We start from the raw sequence: 25,283 nt of genomic DNA on the forward strand, positions 1-25,283 counted from the left end.
ATACATTATTTCAGGAAGGCTTGACTGGATAGGGTTAATAGATTTTAAAAGTCAGAAGGGGCCATTATGATGATCTTAGTCTGGTCTCCTGCAAAACACTGGACCAAGAATTTCACGCTTCCGTTATCCAGCACAATAAAGTGGTTGAGTAAAAGCTTATCTTTTAGAAAGACACCCAATATAGATTTAAAGACTCCAAGTGATGGAGAATATAGAAAGCCTTTGTATTCTGGGCTGTTAAAATTGTGCATTTTATTTCCAATTTAATTATTGCTGACTTCAACTTACAGCCACAGGATATTTGTGTTTCATAATATTAATGATCCTTTTATCCATTACTGTTTATATTTTACAAAATAAAAGCAATAGGTCAGATTCTGAACTCAATTACACCAAGGTAAATCTGGAATAAACTCATTGCTCCCAGTTATTTCAATTTTACGTTGGTATGGCTGAGATGAGCTTCTGCCCCAAATACACAGATGTAAGCCATGCAGATCCACAAGAGAGCAATAGTTCAGATTTTCATGCTTTCACAGGTCTTCTGCTTTATTGTGTTGACATTCTGAGCAGCTCAGTATAGAGGGATTCAGCTGTAAAGTGCAGCCCTTTGAGGAACAAATGAAAGAGGTCTGGAAGTGTTTTATATGTCTGAACCCAGCTCTGCACATTGCTTGTCTGATATGTGATTGGCTAATGATTCTATGATGTCAAGAAGGAGCGGCTGACTGAGGGATCGCAGATTTGGCAACTTGGAGACCTTCAGGGAAAACAAAAACAAACAGAAAACACACAAAAAAGGAAAAAATTAAAACCATAGTTTAAATATCACTGTTTAATCCCAACCGACCCATACTAGACATATACAGGTTAGTGAAATCCAGTGATATTCCATTGTGTCTATATTATCATGTTACTAGTAAAATGACAAGCACACAGAAACAGGCTGCAATGCTCCATGAAAATCACAACTGTGGTTTCTATGTAAAATAATAATTCTCCTTCCTTGTCTTCTGGTTTTAGACCACTTTTGCAATGGGATGGAGTTGAAGGTATGTCAGGAAATCTGACACAAGAATGACAATAATTATTCATAATAATTATTCCATAATTAATATACAGGATGCAAACTAGTGCAGGCAAAAACATACCTTAGGCACCTAAACAGCTTTGAAATTCATGCCCTTTGTATTTCTGCTGACATTCAGATCCATTGGAACTGATAGCTCAGGATTTGTGCAAATAATCTATCAACTCTGTTCTGCTGTACTCTGAGAAGTAGCTCAAAGTACTGCTCTATTTAGTGCACATGATATTTTTGCCTGGATACTTCAAGCAGTTAAAGAATGCCATGAGAACCAATAATCAACATATGCATTGAAGGTCTTAGCTAACCAATTGCTCTATAACAATGTTTATTTTCTGACAGCATCAGACTGAATGGAAACGTCACACAAACCCACGTTTTTTCTGAAAAGCCATTTTCTGAGTTTGAGAAACATCCCTATTTTACCTTATATTTTAGCCCAATTGTGATATAGCATGGCCACAGGACAGCAGGAGAGGGTTAGAAGGGAGCCTTATTCCCTGTAAGGGGAAGGAAGTTTGCTATAGATTAACTAGAGCACCTGACGCCAATTAGAGCACCTGCAGTCAGTCACATTATAAAACCCCATGTTTCAATCAGACAGTGTGGGAATTGGAGCAGAAAGGATTGGTGTTGGAGCAGAGAACAGTTTGGAGAAGTGCTGCAGTGGGCTAAGAAGTCCTAGACCCTAGGTAAGGGGCACCTGGCTTGTGCAGAGGGAGGGCAGGAAGCCCCCCACAAGCTGAAGGGCAGGAGAAGTAGCCCAGGGGAAAGAACTGTCAGTTCAAGTGGTTCACCACTATCCTCAGGGCCCCTGGGCTGGGACCTGGAGTAGAGGGTGGGCCCAGGTCCCTCCCTCTCCACTCCCCTCCTCTAGGACACTAGTGGGGCAATTAATATTCCAATTTAGGGGCAAGAAATGGCACCCTGAACCCCCCCAAAAGAAGAGGAAGTGCGAGACCCATCATAATAGTGCTGGCAATTTGCCACATGTGGTGTTAGCAGTGGGATTTGCACGCTGGGGATTTAAACCAGGATTAGACAAAACCCTCCCATCCTTAAGATGGATGATGTGGTCAAGGCCCTAATACAAGCCACCGTGGCCCAGCAGGAGTCTATCCGGGTCCAAGCAACCGCCCAACAGGAGGTGACTCGGATGCAGCAGGAGACTAATCATCTGTTGATAGTCAGGCTTTCCAGGACCAGACCCTGCTGAAAGACCTGGTGAACCAGATGAAGGCCCTTATGGAACTGAACCGCAACTGTGAAGAGACCTGGACCATACGGGCCAGCCATTGCCTACAGAAAATGACATGGGAGGATGATGTGGAGGCATAACTCCTGGCTTTTGAAAGAGCAGCCCTGCGGGAGGCCTGGCCCCAAGATCAGTGGTCTGGTATCCTCGCCCCGTTCCTGTGTGGAGAGACCCAGAAGGTCTACTAGGATACGGCCACAGAGACTGAAGCAGATTACCCCCAGCTGAAGGCAGAGATCCTGGGCAGATCCACAGTAACAATGGCATTGTGAGCCCAGAGGTTCCATGAGTGGCAGTATACAGAGGACAAGACACCCTGATCACAATTGTTTGACCTGATCCACCTGACCCCAAAATGGCTGCACCTGAGACCCTCAGCTCTGAGAAGATGAGGGAGGTCCTGGTACTGGACCGGTATATTAAGGGGCTACCACCAGGTCTCCGGGCTTGGGTTGGCCATAATGACCCCTCCACCTATGATGAGTTGGTCTCCCTCGTGGAAAGACAGCTGGCAGCCTGTGAACTGTTCCAGACCCCAGGCAGGGAGACATGGCAATCCAGGAAGCCAACCCCAAACCCAAGGCCCCGGACTGTCGAGAACTACAGGAGAACTGTAACAGGGAGGAAAGACACCGAGGAATGGCCCGAGGCCAAGAAGGGACCTGGGGGTTTGGGAAGAGAGGTGAGGAGCTGGCCAAATAGCCCTAGGCAGAGGGTGATAACCGGAATAAGGGGGTGGTGTTATGAGTGTGGGGAATTGGGGCATATAGCAGCCCAATGCCCCAACAGGGAAGAACCTATGCAGTGTAATCTGGGGAATTACGGGGAACAATGTGGCCTAATCGGCCTGGTAGGGGTCACAATGACCTCACATGGGTATACAAGATCAGTAAAAATGAATGGTATTAAGACCATAACATTAATAGATACTGGGAGTGCTGTCACGCTGGTCTCGGGGAAGTTGGTGGGGTGAGACCAATTAACCCAAGCCAAAAACACAGGGGCAACATGTGTGCATGGCACAGTGAATTTCTACCCCCAATTCCAGTATGGATTGAGATCCAGGGGAATACTACCAGGGTGACTGCAGGAGTTGTCCCCAAGCTCCCCTACCTTGTCTTAATCGGTAAGGACTTCCCCGGGTCTGAGAGCTTACTTACCCCAATAGAGCCAGGGGAGGGTAGCAACCCCCACGCTGAGACGGAGGCACCTACAAATAGCCTCACCCCACCGTTTGCCGAATTTGCTCCAGAGTTATTCTCATCCCCTGGGACACCTCGAAAGTCTAGGTGGGAAAGGAGGGCAGATAAAAGATTAGGGACCAGGATTCTAGCAGAGAATCAAAAAACTTCCCTTGTGGGTAGACGAACCCATTCAGGAGGCCAGGAGATAATTCAGGACAGGAAGGACTCAGAGGCGGTTCCTAGCCCAAGTAGGAGCAACCCAGGGGGAAGAGTAGAAATAGGCCCCCTAGAATTAGGTCAGATCGGTACGTGAGAATTTTGGGCAGGACCAGGCCAATGATCCGCTATATGCGAATGTGAGGAAGGAGGTAGTGGAAGTAAATGGTGTACCCATGGAAGGAAAGATTAAAGGCCCAAGGCCATATTATGTGCTCAGACTCGATCTCTTGTACAGGATAGAGCAAATATGAGGGGAAGAAGTAGAGCAACTCTTAGTCCCACGGAAACACACAAGGGCAGTATTGGAGTTAGCTCACACTCATCTATTTGGGAGACATCTAGGAGTAGACAAGACACTGGATAGAGTCCTAAGAAGGTTTTATTGGCCAGGGATACGTGCAGAAGTCCAGCGATATTGTGCCTCCTGCCCTGAATGCCAGTTGCATAGCCCACGACCTTACTTGTGGGCCCCATTAGTACCTTTGCCTATTATTGAAGTCCCTTTCGAGAGGATAGCCATGGACATAGTGGGCCTACTGGAAAGATTGTCACGGGGCCACCGAAATGTACTAGTCATCCTTGACTACACCATGTGATATCCAGAAACCATTCCTTTAAGAAACCCCACATCCAAGACAATAGCAAAAGAACTACTACAGGGCATCCCTAAGGAGATCCTGACAGACCAAGGAACCCCTTTCATGTCAAAATTAATGAAAGACTTATGTGCCCTCCTCCGCATCCAGGCCATACGGACCTCAGTCTACCATCCACAAACGATGGACTGGTCGAGCGGTTTAATTGTGTCCTTAAAAGTACGATCCGGAAGGTGGTAGCACAGAACAGAAAAGACTGGGATACCCTTCTACCGTATCTAAGGTTTGCTATCTGGGAAGTCCCCCAGGTGTCCACTGGTTTCTCTCCTTTTGAACTACTATACGGATGCCACTCATATTAGATATCACCAAGGAAGACTGGGAAGAACAACGCAACCTAGGAAAGAATGTCATTGAGCACGTGACACAGATAAGAGAGCGAATAACTCGAGTAACCCCTATAGTACGAGAACATTTGGAAAAAGCACAAGAGGCCCAGCGGACATATTACAACTGTCGGGCGAAAGTATGGAGATTTCAGCTGGGGGAACGGGTGATGGTGCTAGTGCCAACAGCAGAAAGCAAACTCCTAGCCAGCTGGCATGTATCATATGAGACAGTGGAAGCCATTGGGGAGGTGGACTATAAGGTCAGACAACCAGACCGCCGAAAGCCAGAGCAAATCTACTATGTCAACTTACTGAAGCCCTGGCGTGACCGAGAGACATGTCTGGTCATTTGAGGAGCTCCACCCCAGACAGACGACCCACAGGGGCAGGTAAAGATATCTCCTGAATTAACCCCAGAACAATGAACAGAGGTCATTGGGATGATTCACCGGAACCAAGATGTGTTCTGTACACAACTGGGCCGTGCGACACTGGTCCAACATCATACTGTCACCAGCCACGGAGTAAGGGTGACGATAAGACCATACCGAATACCTGAAGCTAAAAAGGGAAGAAATTAGGACGGAAGTGAAGAAGATGCTGGAACTCAGGGTTATTGAAGAATCCCACAGTCTGTGATCCAGCCCTATTGTCCTATTCCCCAAGCTTGATGGCATCCTGAGGTTTTGCAACGACTTCCGGAAATTGAATGAAGTATCCCAATTCGATGCCTATCTGATACCACACACTGACGAGCTAGTTGATCAGTTAGGCAAGGCCCGATACCTAACCACTCTGGATCTGACCAAAGGATATTGGCAAATTCCCCTGGCCAAGAATGCCAAGGAAAAGACTGCTTTCTCTACACTCGATGGCCTGTTTCAATACACTGTCCTCCCTTTCAGACTCCATGGGGCCCCTGCAACATTCCAACGACTTATGGATAAGTTAATGTGACCCTATGCCAAGTATGCTGCCGCCTATCTGGACGACATAGTCATTCATAGCCCTGACTGGGAAACGCACCTAGGAAAAGTAGAAGCAGTGCTAGATGCCCTGCGGAAGGCCGGCCTCACTGCTAACCCTCTCAAGTGCGTGATAGGACTAGCTGAGGCCAGATTCCTTGGGTATGTAGTAGGGAGAGGTTTGGTGAAACTCCAATGGAACAAAGTGGAGGCAATACAAAGCTGGCCTTGACCAGTCCGCAAAAAGCAAGTCAGAGCATTTCTAGGGATAGTAGGATACTATCGGAGATTCATCCCTCATTTCGCCACAAGAGCAGGGCCATTGACAGATCTGATAAAAGCTTGGGGCTTTGAGATAGTAAAGTGGACTGATAAGACAGAAGAAGCATATGCAGATTTAAGGACAGCCCTATGCTGCCATCCAGTACTCATAGCCCCAGACTTTGAGAAGGAATTCATCCTACAAACAGATGCCTCGGAGGTAAAGGCTAGGAGTCATCCTTTCACAGATGGTAGGGAAGGAGGAACACCCAATCTTGTACCTCAGCCGGAAACTCCTCCCCAGGGAACAGAATTACGCTGTCGTTGAAAAGGAATGTCTGGCGGTAAAATGGGCTATGGAGACTCTCCACTATTATCTGCTGTGGCGGCAGTTTACACTCGTGATAGACCATGCCCCACTCCAGTGGATGCACAGAAACAAGGAGAAGAACGCAAGAGTGACTAGGTGGTTACTATCCCTGCAGCCCTTCCATTTCCGGGTACAGCATAGGGCTGGAAGCCAACACGGCAAGGCTGATGGCCTATCATGACAACACTGCCTCTCATCCCAAGTAGCCCAACTCCATGGTGTTGAGCAGGGGGGAAGGGGGATATGTGATACAGCATGGCCAGACAATAAATGGAGAATATTTGGATATCTTTTTTTAATTGCTTAATAATATTTCCTCCTATCTTTGTAGGTCCAGTGTCTGTAATGAAGAAACAAAAGCATTTTGTGCATCTAGTATAACAGTGAAATGAAGCAGATGAATCAGGCCACTACAGGAAAGAAATCAGTACATAGCATTATATGTCCAAAATAAGGGGCAGTAGACAATGTGCAGGGGATGGAGGGATAGATCCCATTAACATTAGTGGGAATTAGGCACCTGCACTGAGGAGCATATTGCATTGAGATAGGATTAAGACCAAGGGCAAAGACACAGAACTATGTCAGAGTATAAACAAAAGAGTTTTATTAGGCATTTGTACAAACCTGACATACACTGAGAGACTAATGTATAACCTTGCCCAAAGTATTACAACAATATAGTCAGCTCTCCAGTTAATATTCTTTTTCTCTGATATTTTGAATAGGGAACAGCAATCTTTAACCTGTCAACAGTGCTGAAGGAGACTGTAATGGCCACATGTTCATATGATGCTGGGCAAAAAGTTACAAATCAAAATCTCCGAAACACAGCATAAACAACACAGCATTTGGACTTTTAGAAAGCTGCAGGTATTCTCCTTCCCCAGCACTCAGTCTTTCAATGATAATTTGATGAGCCTGTTCCTAGAATTAGGCAGTTCTTAATTTACAAAACCAGAATTAAAAGAAAAAAAATTAGCAACAATGACAGAAATTTAACAAAATGTCAGAACTCAAACATTTTCTGAAATGATGCATTTTGTTCATTTTTCTGGCCACAGTGCAACATTAGTTTCAAGTTACTTGTTACTGATCAGGTCTACCAAAAGGAAGTCAAAACAAGAGCCCTGCAAATCTGAGGATATCTGCTTTATATCCACTCAAGACCATGACGCTGCATTAAAATAAGACATTTTGCACAGCAGTAAACTCAACGAAACAAATACTCTGTAACTGCCAGAACCTAACTGTATAATCTCATTTCCAGATGGAAATGCAGAACATGGAATGATGAATCCATTAGGTTAATTCTAGCATAGATTACGTCTTTCCAGATTCTTCACTATTTCTGTATTCTTTTCAGAAATCATACATTTTAAATATTACTTGTATGCAGTGGTAAATTGTGTCATTTTGATCTTTTGTTTTTCCCCGATGCAGTTCAGTTATTTGAATGGAAAGAATGCAAAGATGATAGAAACAAACCTTTTTTATTTTGGGTCTGACAGTACCTAGGTAGGTGTGCAAGTGAGGTGCACTTAGTGGACAGAAGGGACAGCTCAAGTGTTAGGGTGCCAGACTCACGTTCAGCTCTGTTTGTTTACAAATCCATATGTGAGGGTAAGTCCCTGAGGGCCAGATTTCCAAAGACATTTACGTACCTAAAGATGCACGTGGGCATCTAGGGCTAGATCCACAAAGGGACTTCAGTGTCTAACTGCCATTCTAGGGACTTAAATAAAAAATGAGAGTGCCCTTGAGATTCTTACCCTCTACTCAGCTGCTGCCCAAAGTCCATAGGTACCTACGTTTTTGCTAATAAAATTTCCTATGTGCCTTAGTTTTTGCCAGTGGCATTTTCAAAAGCTCCTAAATAGATTTGGTGCCATTCACTTCAATGGGAGGGAGACGTCTAACATGCTCAGGCACATCTGAAAATCCCATTCTGTGTCTATCTGCACCTTAGGCACCTAAATACCTTCACATATCTGGTCCTTAGTCTCTCGGGGATAGATTGACAAAGGGACTTTTAGGCACACTGCCTCCCAGTAGAATCCTTAGTCTTGAGTCAGGTGCCCAGGCTCCCCATACTATGCCTGGGGAGAGATACAGCTGAGTGAGGAGCCTTGCTAAGCCACTAAGCAGAAAAAGCCAAGTGCCTAGCTCTGAGCCTGAGGGGGGCGCCTAGCTGCATTTGGGATTCTCAGCTGTGAACCCTCTCTTGCAGCTACATGTCTTAGCTAGGCCAGCCCCTTCTCAGGAAAAAGGCACAAGAGAAACTAACCATAGCTGCCCACTGGCTGTAGCACTCAGCCCTGATGCAGGAGACCAGTTTTCAAACTGCCCTTATGCCTGATTCAGAGTAGGTTTGTGATCTTGATTTTTCCACATGTCAGGTGAGTGATTTTCCCACATGCCAGGTGAGGTTATTCTGGAATGAGTGTGCTACAGCCTCTCCTGTTGGACATGTCCACTTCTTATGAATATTTCATTATTTATTGGAACAGGGACTTGTCCTAGGTCAGTGCCTTAGTCACTGAGTTACTGTCAAGCTCTTCCCTGCTTTCTCTGCTCCAATGAATCGTTAATTATTTAATACAAAGTAGAACAGCTTTAACAGGAGACAGTAAGCAAGCCCCATCCAAGAGCAGGCAATAACTGAATGATTACGACATGCCCTTGCATGTGTGGGGCCTGCGTACAAGTCCATGATCCAGATCAGGCAGCGCAAGGATTTGAAAACAAGTCTTCTCTATCCCAACCGAGAGCTCCCAACTCTGGGCATTGTGTACATGCCCACAGAGTTACAAATGTCCTTTGTGCTGTTTAGACATGCTCAGAGTCTGCCTACCAGATTGGACAACGCCTCATTTGTGAATCCACCAGGGTTTAAGTGTGAGAGAGGGCTCTGAGCAGCTTGGTGATTTCAGTGGTTTTGTGCATGCCTTCTGGCAGAAACTTAAGTGCCTGCAGTGTTAGGAAGTAGCTGAATGGGGTTGATGATCTCACTAGTATCTAAAAGTTGGACGTTGCCATCTGCAGTGGGAGTTACATACTTAATTCCCTTTGTGGATCTAGCTCTCTGTGCCCTTGTTTCCCATCTATGAACTGGAGTTTACAGTGCTTCCTTACCTCAGGAGAATGTTGGAAGGATAAACATAGTAAAGACTATAGGAGCTCAGATACTAACATGACAGGAGCCATATACATGTACCAGATTAGATATGTTGGCAATTTTTCGTTTGTAAGAGATGGTGGGAATTACAGCCTATGATGTAGATGATTTGCAATGTCTCATGTGACTGAATAGTCCAATCTGAGATTTGCATAATATTTGGCAGTTATTGCATATGTCTGTATCTTGGTTGGGATCTGCTTCCTTCCTAAAGGCTCCTTTCTCTTCAGACTGTAGGAGCCAGCTTCTGTCATGGACTTTGACACCTTGATGGAGACGATGGCGCCACTTGTTACTATCACTTGCCAAGACTTTCCGTTGGTCAGGATCAGTTCCAAATTCCTTCATATCTTGCTTGCATGTGTCTTTATAGTGAAGCTTGGGGCGTCCTGTTGTTCTTGTTCCCTCCAATAGCTCCCTGTATAGCATGTCTTTGGGTATGCATCTGTTTTCCAACCTATTCAGATGGCTCAACCAGCGCAATCGTCTTTGCTTGAGCAGGACTGTTACACTTGGTAACTTTGCCCTTTGAAGAACCTCTGCATTGGAGACTTTATCTTGCCATTTGGTGCTGAGTATGCAGCTCCTGATGAGCATAAGTTGTCCATGTTTCCCCACCATACGTAAGAATGCTGAGGATGCAGGCTTGGTACACTAGCATTTTGGTCTTGACAATAAGCTTTGAGTTGTTTCATGCTCTTTTAGTTAGTCTGCTAAAGGTGGTGGCTGCCTTTCCAATGCGAACATTTCGTACTTCATCCAGTGAGAGGTTGTTGGTCACTGAAGAAGCTAAATAGCTGAACTTTTGGACTACTTTTAGCTGATTTACATTTAAGGTAACTGAAGGATCTTGTGGAACCCCCTGTCCTAATACAACCATTTTCTTGATGCTGATAGTGAGAGCAAATGCCTGACAGGCACTTGAACAGAGGTCCACGAGTTCTTGTAGTAGATCTTCATTGTGGGCTATGAGGGCATCATCATCAGTGAATAGAAGTTCTTTGATTAGCATCTTTTTTACTTTGGTCTTTGATTTAAGTTGGGATAGGTTGAAGAGTTTGCCATCTGATCTTGTGTGGAGATACACTCTGTCTTTCATGTCCTTAAACACACAGTTCAAGAGTACTGAGAAAAGAGTCCAAAGAATGTAGGGGCATTCTTACAACACATCCTTACTTCACTCCACTTTTCATCTCAAAACTGTCTGAAGTGGACCCATCAAACTGGACAGCTGCTCTCATTTTGTTGTGGAATCAACAAATAAGATTTAAGAGGGTTTTCTAGTATTGCAAATAGACCTATTCTGCTGACTGTGTCAAATGCTTTGGTTAGGTTCACAAAGGTTATGTACAATGCTAGGTTTTGCTCTCTGTACTTTTATTGGAGTTATTGCAGAGAAAATATCTCATCTATAGTTGATCTTCCAGCCCTGAATCCACACTGTGATTCAGGGTAGACACGATTTTCCAGCTGCTGTAGGCACAGTAAGATGACTTTTGTGAAGGCTTTTCCTGCTACACTTAGTAGCGAGATACCTCTGTAGTTGTTGCATCACCCTTTTTGCCTTTATTTTTATACAAAGTGGTGATGTTTCTGTCACATCTCTCTTGTGGTACCTCACCCTCTTTCCAGCATTTAAGTAGCAGCTGATGAAGATATGATAATAGGCTGCCTTTCCCATACTTGAGGATTTCCACTGGGATGCCATCTTTTCCAGGAGCCTTGCCGCTTGACAGCAAATCAATGGCCCTGCTTAGTCCTTCTACAGTGGGCTCCACATCTAGCTGTGGCATGATCTGTATTTGGTACAGTGATCTGCTGGTGATGTTTGTTTCTTGTGCATATAGCTCTGAATAGTGTACAACCCAACGAGACAAGTGCTTACTTTTATCTGTAATGATTTCACCGCTGTGCAATTTGAGAGGGGCAACCTTGTTGAGAGTAGTACCTAGAACTTTCTTCACACTGTCATACATGACTTTGAGGTTTCCTGTGTCTGAGGCTGTCTGTATTTCTTCACAAGAGCTTGATCCAGTAATGATCTGCACAGTGTCTTCTTGCTTGCTGCACCTCAGTTTCTGCATGTTGAAGTCTCACTTTGGTGCTCTCTATTGGCTTCCTGTTGTGTTCCAGATAGGCTGTGTTCTTAATGTTGATGAGAGGTAATAGTTCCACTTCATTTTCTTCAAAACAGTCCTTTTTTGATGGTCTCGTCCTCACAAATGTAGCTCAAGCTGTTTCATGGATTGTTGTTCTTAAATCTTCCCCAAATTCCTCTGCATTCTCTGGTAATGACTTCCCATGCATGCTAAGTTCAAAAGCATTCACAAACTCCTGGCATTTCCTCTGTTTTTTGGTGTTAATAGCATTAACTTTGGGCTTGCTCTTAGGTTTTGCTCTATGTAGTTTCTTGGCTGTAATCTTCACTTTGCTAAAAATCAAGGAGTGGTCAATGTCACAATCAGCGCGTGGAAGTGTGAGTATTCTGCACTAAGGGTAAATCTTTCCTCCTGACGATAATAAGGTCTAATTGGTGCCAGTGGCCTGATTGCTGATGTTGCCATGATGCTTTGTGGCAATCTTTTTCTGTAAAATATGAATTGGAAATGCAGATTTGGTTTTGGGTGCAGAATTCAAGAAGTTAGCAGTTCTCATTCATCTTGCCAATGCCAAAATGTCCCAGGCAATCTGGCCATGAGTTGTCTGCATTAAAGTTACCAAAGAGGAAAAGTTGCTCAGTTGATGGTATTCTTTTTACGACTTGATCCAAAGAGTTGTAAAATGTATCCTTCTCCTCGGGGCTAGATTTGAGTGCTGGTGCATAGGCACTAATGATGTTCACAGAGCCGATGGTCTTCTGAAGTTTAAGTGAGATGATATGCTCTGACTTCCTGATCAGTGTCTCTAGGAGTTTTACCCGCTTGTTTTTCACAGCAAAACTGACACTGTGAAGACCTATTTTCTTTGCTGCTTTTACCTTGCCAAAAGAAGGTGTAATTGGCCTCTTGGACAGAACCAGCATCTGCAAGTCTTGTTTCCTGAAATGCTGAATGTCAACACCGAGTTTGTACAGTTCACGGTCTAGCAAAGCTGACTTCTGTATGCTGCTTGTGTATTGTAGGCTGTCATTGTCTGTCAATCCCAGACACACGGTCCTGACATTCCACCTTCCAAGCCAGAAAGTTCTTCGTTTCTTATTTTTGCCAGGTGCCAGATTTCAGTCTGCCTTTCAACTTTTGGTCTAGCCCCATGCACCGTGGCAGGTCAGCACCTAACTTTTTGGGGGCTGCTAGGGTTTGTGGTAGGTGGTGGCTGACCAATGGAACCAATGTGATTCTTCCCACCATCGAAGATGACCCTTGGCGCCCTCCTCTATGAGAGCTTATAACCCGTAATTGCTACCTTCCATGTTGTGTCCATGTTGCCAGCAAGGATGGAGTGTCCTTTCCATGTGATGTGGCTACAATAGCCTGGGTAATTGATATGGAGGCGCTGCTTTGCCCATGTGTCAGCATCCCCCTCTTGACTTCACTGGTTTGAACCAAAGGAAGGATGGGAGTCGATACATTTGGAATCAGCTACGCTCCAGGAGTTGCCAGTGCAGAAGAGATCATCCATCTGCCTGCCTTTCAGGGCTTCACTCCTAGATTGGTTATCTGCCACAGCTGAAGGGCCCAATCTGTCTTGGGTGGATATCACTGGCAAAAACATTGAGTGAATTTGCTCATCTGCCTTTTGATGGCATTTCCTCCATTAAGAGTTCCACTACTCTCCTCAGGAGCTCATCAGCCCAAAGCGGTTGGTGCTTCCTGAGGTTTCTTGGTTTATTAACCACCACCCAGCACTTGACGGTGACCAGTACAGGTTGTACCGCTTATGGACATAGTGGTCAGGGCCGTATCCAGGCACTAGCGCAGCAAGCAGGTGCTTGGGGAGGCCAACAGAAAGCAGCAGCATATCTGGGTCTTCGGCGGCAATTCAGTGGCGGGTCTCTTGGTCCCTCTTGGAGGGAAGGACCTGCCACCGAATTGCCACCGAAGACTGAAGTGCCACCGATTGCGGCGTTTTTTTTCCACTGTTTGGGGCGGCAAAAACGCTGGATAGCGGTAGCAGGTTTTCAGTTCTGACCTGACTTCAGGTCATGAGCCCTACATGAGACATGAGCCCTGCAATTTGCGTGTGGTATGTAGCTAAAGTATGCTTACCTAGCCACAGGCAAGTCAAACATGGGGGGAGGTATGTAAGCTTATGCTTGTTTGTATATGGAAAAATACGTATATGTTTAATGCTCATCTAGGTACTGAAAATCAAGCCTTTCTATCTAGTGTTATCAACCACAGCACCTATACTATCCTAGTTGAAAAACCTTCATTCCCGGAACTCATCCCTCAGACAAAGTTTGGCTAAGGCAATGACAAGATGCAATATCTGAGTGGAACGGGGAGTTAGGCATTGTGATGCGGAGCATTGCCATGCCTAACTTTTGGGCACCTAGACAATCACAGGGATTCACAGTGCCTGAATCAGGTGTCGATATGAGACATGAGGAGAGCTAGGTGCCTAAGAGCAGGATCCAAAAGCCAGCATGGTGATCCAGAAGCTGCTTCAGTTAGCCAATGGGAGATCAGGAGGAGAAAGGTGTGTTTTAATCCCCGCCCCTCTTACAATGTCAGGTGCTTAAGTCCATGTTGCAGGGAGGTGCCTATCTCTGCTAATGATTCACAGGCAGGAACCTTTTTCTGGACTCAGGAACCTAAGCTGTTTGTTTTGCAAGAAACACAGGAGGAGGGGCCCACCATGTAACTTTTGGCCCAGTGACTAGCATGCTCACCTGGGATGTGGGAAACACAGGGTCAGTTCCCCCTTCATGCAGAGGATGATCTCCCACCTCTCTGGTGCAGGCGCTAACTCAGGGGTTGGCAACCTTTTGGAAGTGGTGCCTAGTCTTCATTTATCACTCTGATATAAAATGTATCACATGTGCCAGTAATACATTTGAATGTTTTTAGAAGGTCTCTTTTTATAAGTCTATAACAGGGGTTGGCAAACTTTCAGGACTGGTGTGCCGAGTCTTCATTTATTCACTCTAATTTAAGGATTCGCGTGCCGGTAATACATTTTCATGTTTTTTAGAAGGTCTTTCTCTACAAGTCTAATATTATATAACTAAACTAGTGTTGTATTGTAAAATAAACAAGGTTTTAAAATGTTTAAGAAGTTTCATTTAAAATTAAATTAAAATGTTGATCTTATGCCGCTGGCCCGCTCAGCCCGCTGCTGGTCTGGGGTTCTGTTCATCTAGGCTGGCAGTGGGCTGAGTGGGGCCTGAGGCCGGGACCCCAGCTAGGAAGGGTCTGGCAGCCAGAACCCCACACTGGCAGCTGGCTGTGCAGAGCTAGCAGCCGGGACCCCAGACTGGCAGTGGGCTGAGTGGCTCAGCCCACTGCCGCTCAGGGGTTCCATCTGCCAGCTCCTGCCAGCCGGGATCCCAGTTGCTGGACCCGCTCAGCCCACTGCCAGTCTGAAGTCCTGGCCCTGACTACATACAATGGGTACCTACCTTCTCCCTGGTTCTGGCCCATTCTCTTCCTCTCTCTGCACTGAGCTGAGGGTGGGAGTGGACCAAGCACAGGGCAGGGGGTGAATGTTCTGGCCAGGAGCTAGAATGACAGAGGGGGCTCAGGGTTGGGGCACTTACCTGGGCAACTCCCATTTGGTGTGAGGGGTGCAGGTGGGAATGTGAGTGGGGGTGCAAGAGCTCCTGTTTTGTGCTCAGGCTGGGGATGGGGATGTGCAGGGTGCATGGGATGTGGGGGGGGGCTGGAGATGTGGGGGGTGCAAGAGTCAGGGCAGAGGGCTAAGCACATTTGAGAGGGGTGCAGGTGTCAGAGTAGGGGGGCTGCGTATGTGTGGTGGTGCCGGAGTCAGGGCTGGGGTCATGCGGGGGGGGCAAAGGAGTCAGCAGAGGGCTGGGTAGTACAGGGTTCAGGGCAGGGGCCTGGGGTGTGTGCGTGGGGGCAGGGCTCACGGCAGAGAGCTGGGTGACTGCCTCCCCCAGACCCCCCCCCACTCCTTGTCCCGACTATCCCCTCCTGGGACCCCACCCCCTATCTAAGCCTCCCTGCCCCTTGTCCCCTGACTGCCCCCCTAGGACCCTACTCCCTACCTGTCCCATGACTGCCCCAACCCTTGTCCACACCCCCGCACCCAGATAGAACCCCCTGGACTCCCATGCCTATCTAACCGCTCCCCGCACCCTGACAGGACCCCCAGAACTCTAGACCCATACAATGCCCCCCTGCTCTCCCAACCCCTCTCCACACCCCTACCTCCTGACAGCCCCCCCCGAACTCCCAACTCCCCCAACTCCTTGTCCCTTGACCATCTCCTCCAGAGACCCCCCCCCAACTGCCTCCCCAGGACCCTCCTTGCTCCCTGTCCCCTGACTGCCCTGACCCCTATCCACCCCCCACCCCCTAACAGACCCCGGGGACTCCCATGTCCCATCCAACCCCCCCTGCTCCCTGACTGCCCCCTGCAGAGACCCCCACCCCTAACCACCCCCCTGGGATCCCACTCCCTCCATCCAACCCACCCTGCTCCCTATCCCCTAACTGCCCCCACCCCTTATCCAACTCCCCCCCCCCCGGGCCCCAGAGTGCTGTACGCGGTGACATGGCTCATGGGGAAGGGGGGGAAGGCGGGGAAGGGGCCGGCAGCTTGCTGCACTTGGCCTGGTGCTCTAGCCTGGGAGGGACCCTGCAGCTTGCCGCGTCGGCAGGAATTTTAATGGCACACTGGGGTCCCGGCAGGCCCCAGCGTGCCATTAAAAATTGGCTCGTGTGCCATCTTTGACACGCATGCCATAGGTTGCTGACCCCTGGTCTATAATATATAACTAAACTATTGTTGTATGTAAAGTAAATAAGGTTTTTAAAATATTTAACAATCTTCATTTAAAATTAAATTAAAATGCAGAGCCTCTCAGACAGGTGGCCAGGACTTGGGCAGGGTGAGTGCCACTGAAAATCAGCTCGCGTGCTGCCTTCAGCATGTGTGCCATAGGTTGCCTACCCCTGCTCTAACTACCGGGCTATGGGACATTTTGATATGGGCCTTCCTCAGTCTCTCCTGATAAAGCTATTCCACTCTGGATAAACAATTAAAGCATCACTAGAGCATGGGTCACCTCACCAGTGAGTGCCCTCCCTCCCTGGCCAATAACTCTTACATCCAGGTAACTCTCAATCCTTTCAGAACTTCTGTATTGCTACACACTCCCCTCCAGGCTGTGCATCACCCATTAGCAGATGCAGTATACTCCTCCCATTGTGTCCAGCCATCTCTTCTGCCTCTTTCTCCTGTGCCCAGACTCAAGATCTAGGTAGGTACTGCATGACTGTGCATGGGCTGGGGCCTTATGCTCCCTTATTCCGCCAGTAGTGCCAACTCTCAGGATATTATAAAGTCTGTAAGGGGTGGAGAAGTGAGGTAATAAGCAGCAAGAATGTGCATTGAAGAACAGCATGCTTGTTAGCTCCATGAGTTCTTTACCCAGGAAATGTGACCACTCCTCTGTAGGGAGGACTAGGGTTTGCAGGCTTGTTGGAAATAGTCTGTTTTAACAGAGGGACTCGAAGGAGGAGAAGGTGGAGGTCCTGCACAGCAGGTCAGGGAGGGGCCTGTGTGTGTAGGGAGCCACCTGCAGAAAGGCAGGGAGGAGGGAGTGGGGAAAGGATGCCAAGGACTTAGTGAATCAGGCAGTTTGAGCACAGTAATGATGGGGAGCAGAAAGATCTGTGGGCATATGTGGGAATCAGGCCTTAACGAGAAGACAAGGAGCTTGGTTTTGCTGTAGAAATGGAGAGAAAAGCCAGCCAAAGGATGAGGAGGGGCTTGATGCAATCAGAATGGCAGGCAAGGAAGGCATTTTGGATGGACATGGGTGTCAGGCAGGCCAGACAGGATGCTGTTGCAGAAATTAAGGTGAGAGATGACAACAGCAAGAATGGAACCCTGTGGAATTCAAGGTGAGAATGGAGAGGGATGAGCAGGTTTTAGGCCTCTGAGGCAATCTAGCAGGATTTAGTGATAGCTTCAATTTGGGGTGGAGTGGAGGGACAGAGAAGAGGAATCTAAAGTAATATGAGGGATGAGATACTGCAATAGGAAGAGAAAAGAGAAAGCAATCTTGACAGCAAAGGGAGGAAGGTTTCAGGAGAAAGGGAAGGAGCACAGTTTTAGTCATGTTGATTTTGCTGACACCTGGAAATTCAGGAAGGCAATCAGAAATAATGGACTGGGTAGAGCTTGGGAGTGGAGAAATGAATTTGTGAATCTTCACCAGAGGCAACAGCTAAAGTTGTGTAACCAGATGAAGTTGTACAGAGACAGGGAGCGAGAAGAGGAGGGGGCCAAGGATGTAGCTCTGACAGACCCTGAAAGAGAGACAGAGTCCACAAAGTAGCCACTGAAAGAGTGGTTGGGGGTATAAGATGAAAACCAGAAGAGCACCAAGTCCAAGGCATTGTCTACATGGGTAAATTGCATTGGTTTAAGTTAAATTAGTGTAACCTCCTATGTGGACACTCTTGTTCTAGTTTAATAGTGTCTCATTTTGGTTGAACTAAGGGCTTGGCTACACTTGCGAGTTACAGCACAATAAAGGAGCCCTGGGCGCACTGGCTCACTACCCGTTCACACTGGCAAGGCACGTAGAGCACTCTGACACCATGGCTACAGTGCTGCTGGTACTCCACCTCGGCGAGTGGAATAACATTTGCTGCGCCCTCGCTGGAGGACCGTGGCACCAGTGTGAACGAGGTGTTGCTTTACTGCACTCTGACCTCCAGAAATGTCCCATAATTCCCTTAAGTCAAGTGGCCACTCTTGTCATTGTTTTGAACTCGCTGTAGGAATGTGGATATGCCCTTTCAAAGCTCCGTTTCTGACAGCTGGCTGCTTATCTGCTCTGGGACAAAGGAACCATTACTGAGGAATGTTGCTTGCTTTGAGTGAGTAGAGGAGGGGGAGGAAGTGGAGGGAGGTCTGCTGCTGTCTGAACTTACAAGACAGCATGCTGACATGCTCTCAGCCTCCCCAAAACCCACTCGCTCTCCCTCCACATACACACAACACACTCCCTGTCACGCTCCACCCCACCCCATGCATTTGAAAAGCATGGTGCAGCCACTTGCATGCTGGGATAGCTATCACAATGCACTGCTCTTTGTGGCGTTGCAAGAACTACTAATGTGGCCATACCAGTGCGCTTCCAGCTGAGACTGTAAACACTCAGCAGCATTTTCCCTGCTGCGGTCTCTGAAGGCTGGTTTAACTCCCAGCACTCTTCAATTGCAAGTGTAGCCATGCCCTAAGCCTGTTCCTCTTCAGTTTATTAGCATAAAAAGACACTCTTAAACTGAATAGTGTCCATATCAGGTTAATTGAATCTATTGAAATTCATACCATCAGTTAAACTGAGGAAACTTTATCATGTAAACAAGCCCTATAAAGCCAAGGAAGGAGAATCAGTAGGAGGAGGGACTGGATCAACTGAGTTAATGGTGGTTTAAGACTAAGGAGGATGAGAGAAGCAGAGTGGTTTTGGGATTTGGCCAGGAAGAGGTCATCAGTGACTTTGCTGAGGGCATCCAGTGGAGGTACAGATGCCAGATTGTAGGGGATTAAGAATGAAGATGGAGATGATGAGACAAAAGAAGAAAACCACATGCTTCAGCAGCAAAAGTAAGGAGTGAGATGGGACAGCAGTTGGAGAAGAAGTGCAGGAGGGAATAAAGGATGTTTTTTAACAATAAAGGAGATGGTATGTTGGAGACATTGTGGTTGAGAGGGAGGTAGAAGGATGAGGTCAGTGAGGGAGATCTACCTTTGAGAAAAAAGTAGGTCAAAGGTGCTGAGTGCGGGGTTAGAGAAAGAAAGCAGGAGACATATGCTGAGTTGAAGACTGGGATGTAGGGAGAGATGGTACAGGATGGGAACAAATGAGGGGGAGGGGTAGAAGTGGAAGCTTGTGCTGAATAGCATCTGGTTTCTCCTTAAAAAAAAAAAAAGAGACAAGATCTTCAGTGGAGAAGGGAAGTCAGTGCAAGACTAGAATCAAAGGTAGAGAAGAATTAGTGTGGTTTTCCATTCTAACTCCTTTTTTCATTTGCTCATAACTTTCTAAACTGTTCACCTTTCAGGCCAAGGTCTGCTCTGCCTCTGGGTGGTTGGAGTTCTTTGTTTGGACAGACAATGTATTGGATAACAATATTCCCATCAATAAGGGACCACATATCATATGACACAAACTAACAGGGCGATCTGAATTTCAGTCTTTTGACATTTTATCACTATTTTATACAATAATCCATATTTAAGTTTCACAAATATGGAGGCTGCAGAAGATCCAGCCCAGAACATAATTATATATTTTATGAAATCATGTAATATTACGATTACCACTACCACATAGGCAGTACTTCCTTCACCAGAAAACTGAGCATCACATTTATGATTGCCAGAGAGAGAAGCTTGTACATTCAATACATGTCAAACATATCTTGTCATACATATCAGAACCCAGCACTGGTGTGACACAGAATGGCTAATATCTCAGAAAGAAAAGGATAATGGTGGGAGTACTGAATATCTGCTCTGTTTTGGTACATTTTCATGTTCCCTAAAAGCTGTTCTTTCAGATTAAAAAAAAAAAGAAAAGCAGGTATTGTCCCCAGTATGCCTGTCAGTAACAATGTCCAGTTATAAGCATAGCAAGCTGTCCTGTGGAGCAAGAAGAATTAAATGAAGGACAAGATTAAGCTGCTCTCAGCCATGGTAGTTACAGAGGACAGCAGATTCCCAGAAACCCAGAGAAGATCCAACCAACCTTGGTGAATTGGTGAACAATGATATGTAGGCAGTGCTTCTTCATGTCCAGAGCCTGTGTCTTGTCAGCTGCCTCTAAAATCTAGAGCAGAACAAAGTTAAAACTCTCTTCTCTTTCTTCTTCTGATAAAAGTATAACTCACAGACAGGTGCTGATTTTATGCAGAGAAGATCATTTCCCTATACTTGAGGTTGCCACCAGCTTTCCATTCTGAACTGGATTTTGGATGTTGTGTGCGGTTCTTGTCAGAAGATAATTTTTATGGAAATCTAGAGATGATTCAGGCTATGCATAGAGCCAGATTGTCTCAGGTGCCAGAATGAGACTGGTGCAGGCAAAGGGAAAGCTATACCCTAGGCTGTGGGTTGGGAGCAATCAATGTAGGAGGGGGCACTGCTAACTTTATACCAACTGAGGATTCCCTCTACCAGGGAAATTCTTAGTTGGCTGGATTTTGGTTCTTTTGCACCACCTGGGCAGCAAAAAATGAGCAGGACCACAGCAGAGGATCTGGTCCATGATCTTTAGGAAAAAAAAGTTTATTTATAGTTGCCTCTATGCATTCACATTTGTGGGTTTGACACCCACAATGATCTGCTGATGGAACTTCTACCAAATTGGGTCTGCATGAGCACCACCTACTGACACTGAAGTTCAATGTCTAAGCCTATACAAGGAAGTCCCATACCCAGTCACCTTGGCTTCTTCTCCTATACCAAAGTATGATGAGAATTCTGAATGGAATGGGGACAGGAAGTGTCTCAAAGAATAACTTATCAGTTTATTCTTCCAGGTCCTCTGTGCATTCCCATTTGTAGGAGATTAGCGAGCAGAACCCCCAACCACACTAGACCCTTGCAGATGGAGTTGGCATACAGAATTTGCATTCTGATGGACTTTTGGGGTGCATTGAACAGATTGGTCTCCTTTTGGTAATGGTCTAGAATGAAGGGGAGCACTCTAGAACAATCCTTCAGCCATTGCCCAAGTGGAGCATATCTTCCACTTTGAACATAGCACATGTGTGTCACACGTTTTCTAGACTGAAGAATCTTTCTCACACTTGCAGAACAAGATAGGTCAGAATTGGTTAAGAATCTGTCAACTTGGCAGTCAGATGCAGGGATACTAGATCTGGATGGAGAATTCTCTTCCAGCCTGAGATAGCAGGTCAGGAGATAGCAGAACGTGACATGGTAGATCAAAGGAGGGTGCAACAGCTTGGCATACCAGGGCTTTGAGACACTCTGGAGCAATGACAAGAGTTTTTACCTGCTTTCAGGGTACAAGGTATTGGCAGGAATGTATAAAGTTCTTGCTCCAATCCAGGAGGAATGTGACCCTGAGAGACTGCTTCTTCCTGACCATTGTTGAATAGAAAAGGTGACCCTTTCTGCCTTGATAGCAAAGTATTTTAGCACAGATGTTTACGTGCAGAAGAGATGGCAAGACAATGATGTTTCCATAGACCACTCATGTTGGTCTAGTCGCCTTGGCCTGAATGCATGAAAGGAATTAGGTGCCCAAGTCTCTATTTTAGGCACCTAAGTCCCACTTTCAGCACCACAGTGATGCCCAACCCCCTGCCAAACCTTGCAAGTGCCTGAACTCACTTGGAGCTCAGGAATTTGCAGTAAAAGTTCCCTAGATGCCTATCTTACTGCCTGTGGGCAGATACACTGCTGCGTAACCAGAGGTGTCCAGATGCCTAACTCCTGCCTACGTCCCGTGAGACTCAGAAAGAACCAGATAATTTGGCAAAGCTGATATTGCAAGGCTTGCAGAGTTTGACTGGTACTGTGAAATCTGTCCTCTGGCACCAACATATTGTCTACAAGTTAGTCTCAGACTAGGCCAATAAAAGTGATGCTCTTACAAGTGCACAATTCAACATGCCCCACTTGATTTTGAGCCCCAAAGTCTTGCAGGTCAGGACCAAAGAGCAGAAGAGCTCCTGCCATGATCTGGCTTTGAGAGTTTAGTTGTATAGATTTGGCAAAACATATATTCCTCTTTTCCTTGGGTGGGTTGCCACCACATCAGGTGGTCAGTAAACACGCTTAGTGCTGTATTGTAAAAAATTTTCTCCTATGCAAACCTTCATGCATTTCCTATGTGATTGTTTTATGTCTGTGAAAGTAAGTGTCCTTCAAATCAAGAATCATGTATCAGGACTTGTCAGAGCACTAATTTGCAGGAAGCTGGGGTGAAAACATAGTGTGCGGCATGCTAGTGTGGGGTAAGTATCTGTAGGGATCCTGCTGACACACACTAAAATTTCCCTAATGCACTTTAATCTACTCTTGTTTCAAAGTGGGGTACATCAAAGTGTACCAGGGAACTTTTAGTGCACAGCGGCAGGGTCCACATGAATACTTAGTGAGTGGCATACTAGTGCAGGGTAGATTTTCACCCCAGCTTGCTGAGAACTCAATGTTCATGTAGATACGCTTTCAGTCTCTTTGGAATAGGGAGGGGGATGACGAACCAACAGGGGTTCTCAACCTTTTTCTTTCTGAGGCCCCCCCACCATGCTCAAAAAACTCCACGGTCCACCTGTGCCACAACTGTTTTTCTGCATATAAAAGCCAGGACTAGCATTAGGGGGTAGAAAGCAGGACAATTACCCAGGGTCCCCTACCATAAGGGGTCCCACAAAGCTTAGTTGCTCAGGCTTCGGCGTCAGCCCCAGGCGGTGGGGCTTGGGGCCCCGGACTTCAGCCCCATACAGTGGGGCTTTGTCTTTCTGCCTAGGGCCTCAGCAAGTCAAATGCTGGGCCTGCCTTGCGGACCCCCTGAAACCAGCTCGTGGTCTTTGGTTGAGAACCACTGCCATAGTGATCATCCTCATTTTGAAGGTTCTGATCTGTCTCTTCAGTCTTCCGAGGTCTTGTATCAGGCAGAGGCTATCCATCTTCCTGGAGATCAAGGAGTACCTCAGGTAGAAACCCAAAACTCCTGGGGGACCTCTTCTGTGGCTCATTTGGTCAGCGTAGGTTGACTTCCTCCCAGAATGAACTCTTGTGAGAAGGATCTGTGAAGGGGGGCCCGGTGAAGAACTGTATGGAGTAACCTTGATGCGTAGTCTTCAGTACCCAGCAGTCCGATGTGATTTCAGACTTGGCTTTGTAAAATCTCTAAAAGATGTGGAGGTGGTAGATGAAGAGAAGAGAGTGCAAGAAACTGGAATATGGCTCCCAACTGGGGTGGCAAACTTGAGGTCTGGAGACTAATGATACAAGCACCACACCAATGTCGTCAGATGTCACTGGTGTGGTGCTCTGCTCTGTTCAATGTTGATAACAGTTGGATGCATGCGTATGTTCCCTGTGAGTGCTGCCCCGGCTCTGCGCTGATAGCTGACACAGCAGACCCTGAGAGAACCTCCAAAGACCACAGACTTCGATAAGGTACAAAGGCATCCAGCTAGGTTTATGTCAAACGAAACATAACAATAGTTTCCCACAGACTCTACTGGACATACTACGAATGTGCTCCCTGACAATTGGCCAGCTCAGTCAGTGGTGGAACTTACCACAGACCCCTAGACCAGACAAAACAACCCTTCACTCCTGACGTACAGGAATGCAACCCCTCTATGTGTTAGGGTGCCACATCTCACTTTGTACATGTTCGTTCAAACAAAACAACTCTATCCTTCATGTTACCCTCCTCCCCTGTCTTTAGGATGGGTCAGCATGTTCCTTGTTATCTATGTGGAATGCACTAGTACCAGAATGTTCTGGTACCGTCCAGGCACATGTTTATATTACTAGTGCTTAGTACCTTTTAGGTATGTGTATATTTGCAACATCAGCCTTCTTCTTGCCAGGTCCTGTGAGCAGGGCCTGCCTCTGGCTCACAGCTTAGCTTTGCTTTATGTTAGCAAAATCTTGACCATTACTTTAGTTCAAGCCTTAGGTCTCATACCGGCCCTCTGATACAAAGGTTTCTGTTTCAGGGCCTCATCTTACCACAAAAGCCTCTAAGATTTTGCTGATTTTTTCGGTAAAATGGCCTTAACTTTCAAATTCTGTATTCACACTTGTGATTCTGGGGTAAGGTCTGAGGACTTAATTCATGAATATCTCTGTGGCTGTGGCTCTGTTGCAAGGGGCAGAGGTGTCACAGGCTGCATGGGGGGGAATGACAGGCCATACTTCTGCCTCAGTGGCAAGATCCTTTGCTGCCTTACTCTGATCTTCAGGAATCAAATCCAGAACAATAGCATCCCAGAGGGTATACTGTTAGTGTCTTGTCGCTGCCTGGTAACTGGCAATACACATGGATCCCAACAAATATGATTTCCTACTAGGTGAGGAAATTCTGTGTCCAGGGAGCAGATTTAGTACTCTTTATCTTTCCTAATGCAGCAGAGACCACACAGTTCAAGTACCACCAAGTAGTGCCCTTAAAGCTTTGTGAAGCGAAGGCCACAGCAACATCTGTGAACTCCTGATATCATAGAAGACAGAGTGCTCTGTGGAACTGAAGAGGTGCATGAAGGCTGATGGTGATGGTTCACTCACAGGGGGCCTGAGTGAAGCCAAAGGGAGATCCTGGGCATTACTGATCAGGAATTCCAGAGATGAATCAGGAGAAAGTTCTAAAGCCAAACCGTGCACCAGTGAAGCAAAAATCCTGTATGGGGATTAGTTGACTAGTCTTGGGAAAAGTTGACAGATTACCAGGAACATGAACTGGGGAAGTCTTCAGCTGTTGCAGGGCCAATGACAACTAAAAGAGCTGAGACCTTCTTCAAAATCAGCCCTGGGGAATTTCCATGAGATTGATTATGATGCTTTCTTCTTTCCTTCCTCACTTCCCCAGAACCAGACCTATGCTTTCCTTCCTTTGTTTCTTCTGTGCAAATGGTGTATATCCCTAG

At 46.5% G+C, this 25,283-nt stretch overlaps 1 protein-coding gene across 12 annotated transcripts in view; it reads right to left on the reverse strand.

The window, feature by feature from the left end:
- Positions 1 to 235: 235 nt before the first annotated feature.
- Positions 236 to 25,283, reverse strand: part of LZTR1 (leucine zipper like transcription regulator 1) — a 277,591-nt gene continuing 252,543 nt past the window's right edge. For 9 of the 12 annotated variants that reach the window (XM_030561051.1, XM_030561054.1, XM_030561049.1 and 6 more), the window contains 2 exons: positions 20,396 to 20,476; positions 236 to 760 (listed from right to left, as the gene is read on the reverse strand). In XM_030561051.1, the coding sequence (XP_030416911.1) occupies positions 644 to 760; positions 20,396 to 20,476 (198 nt within the window). In that variant the 3' untranslated portion in view covers positions 236 to 643. Of the gene's footprint in view, positions 761 to 3,502; positions 3,628 to 20,395; positions 20,477 to 25,283 lie in introns of all 12 variants that reach the window. The other 3 variants (XR_004000204.1, XM_030561046.1, XM_030561052.1) reach the window with 3 other exon arrangements.

Source organism: Gopherus evgoodei, chromosome 4, assembly GCF_007399415.2.
Source record: "Gopherus evgoodei ecotype Sinaloan lineage chromosome 4, rGopEvg1_v1.p, whole genome shotgun sequence".
Classification (NCBI taxonomy): domain Eukaryota; kingdom Metazoa; phylum Chordata; order Testudines; family Testudinidae; genus Gopherus; species Gopherus evgoodei.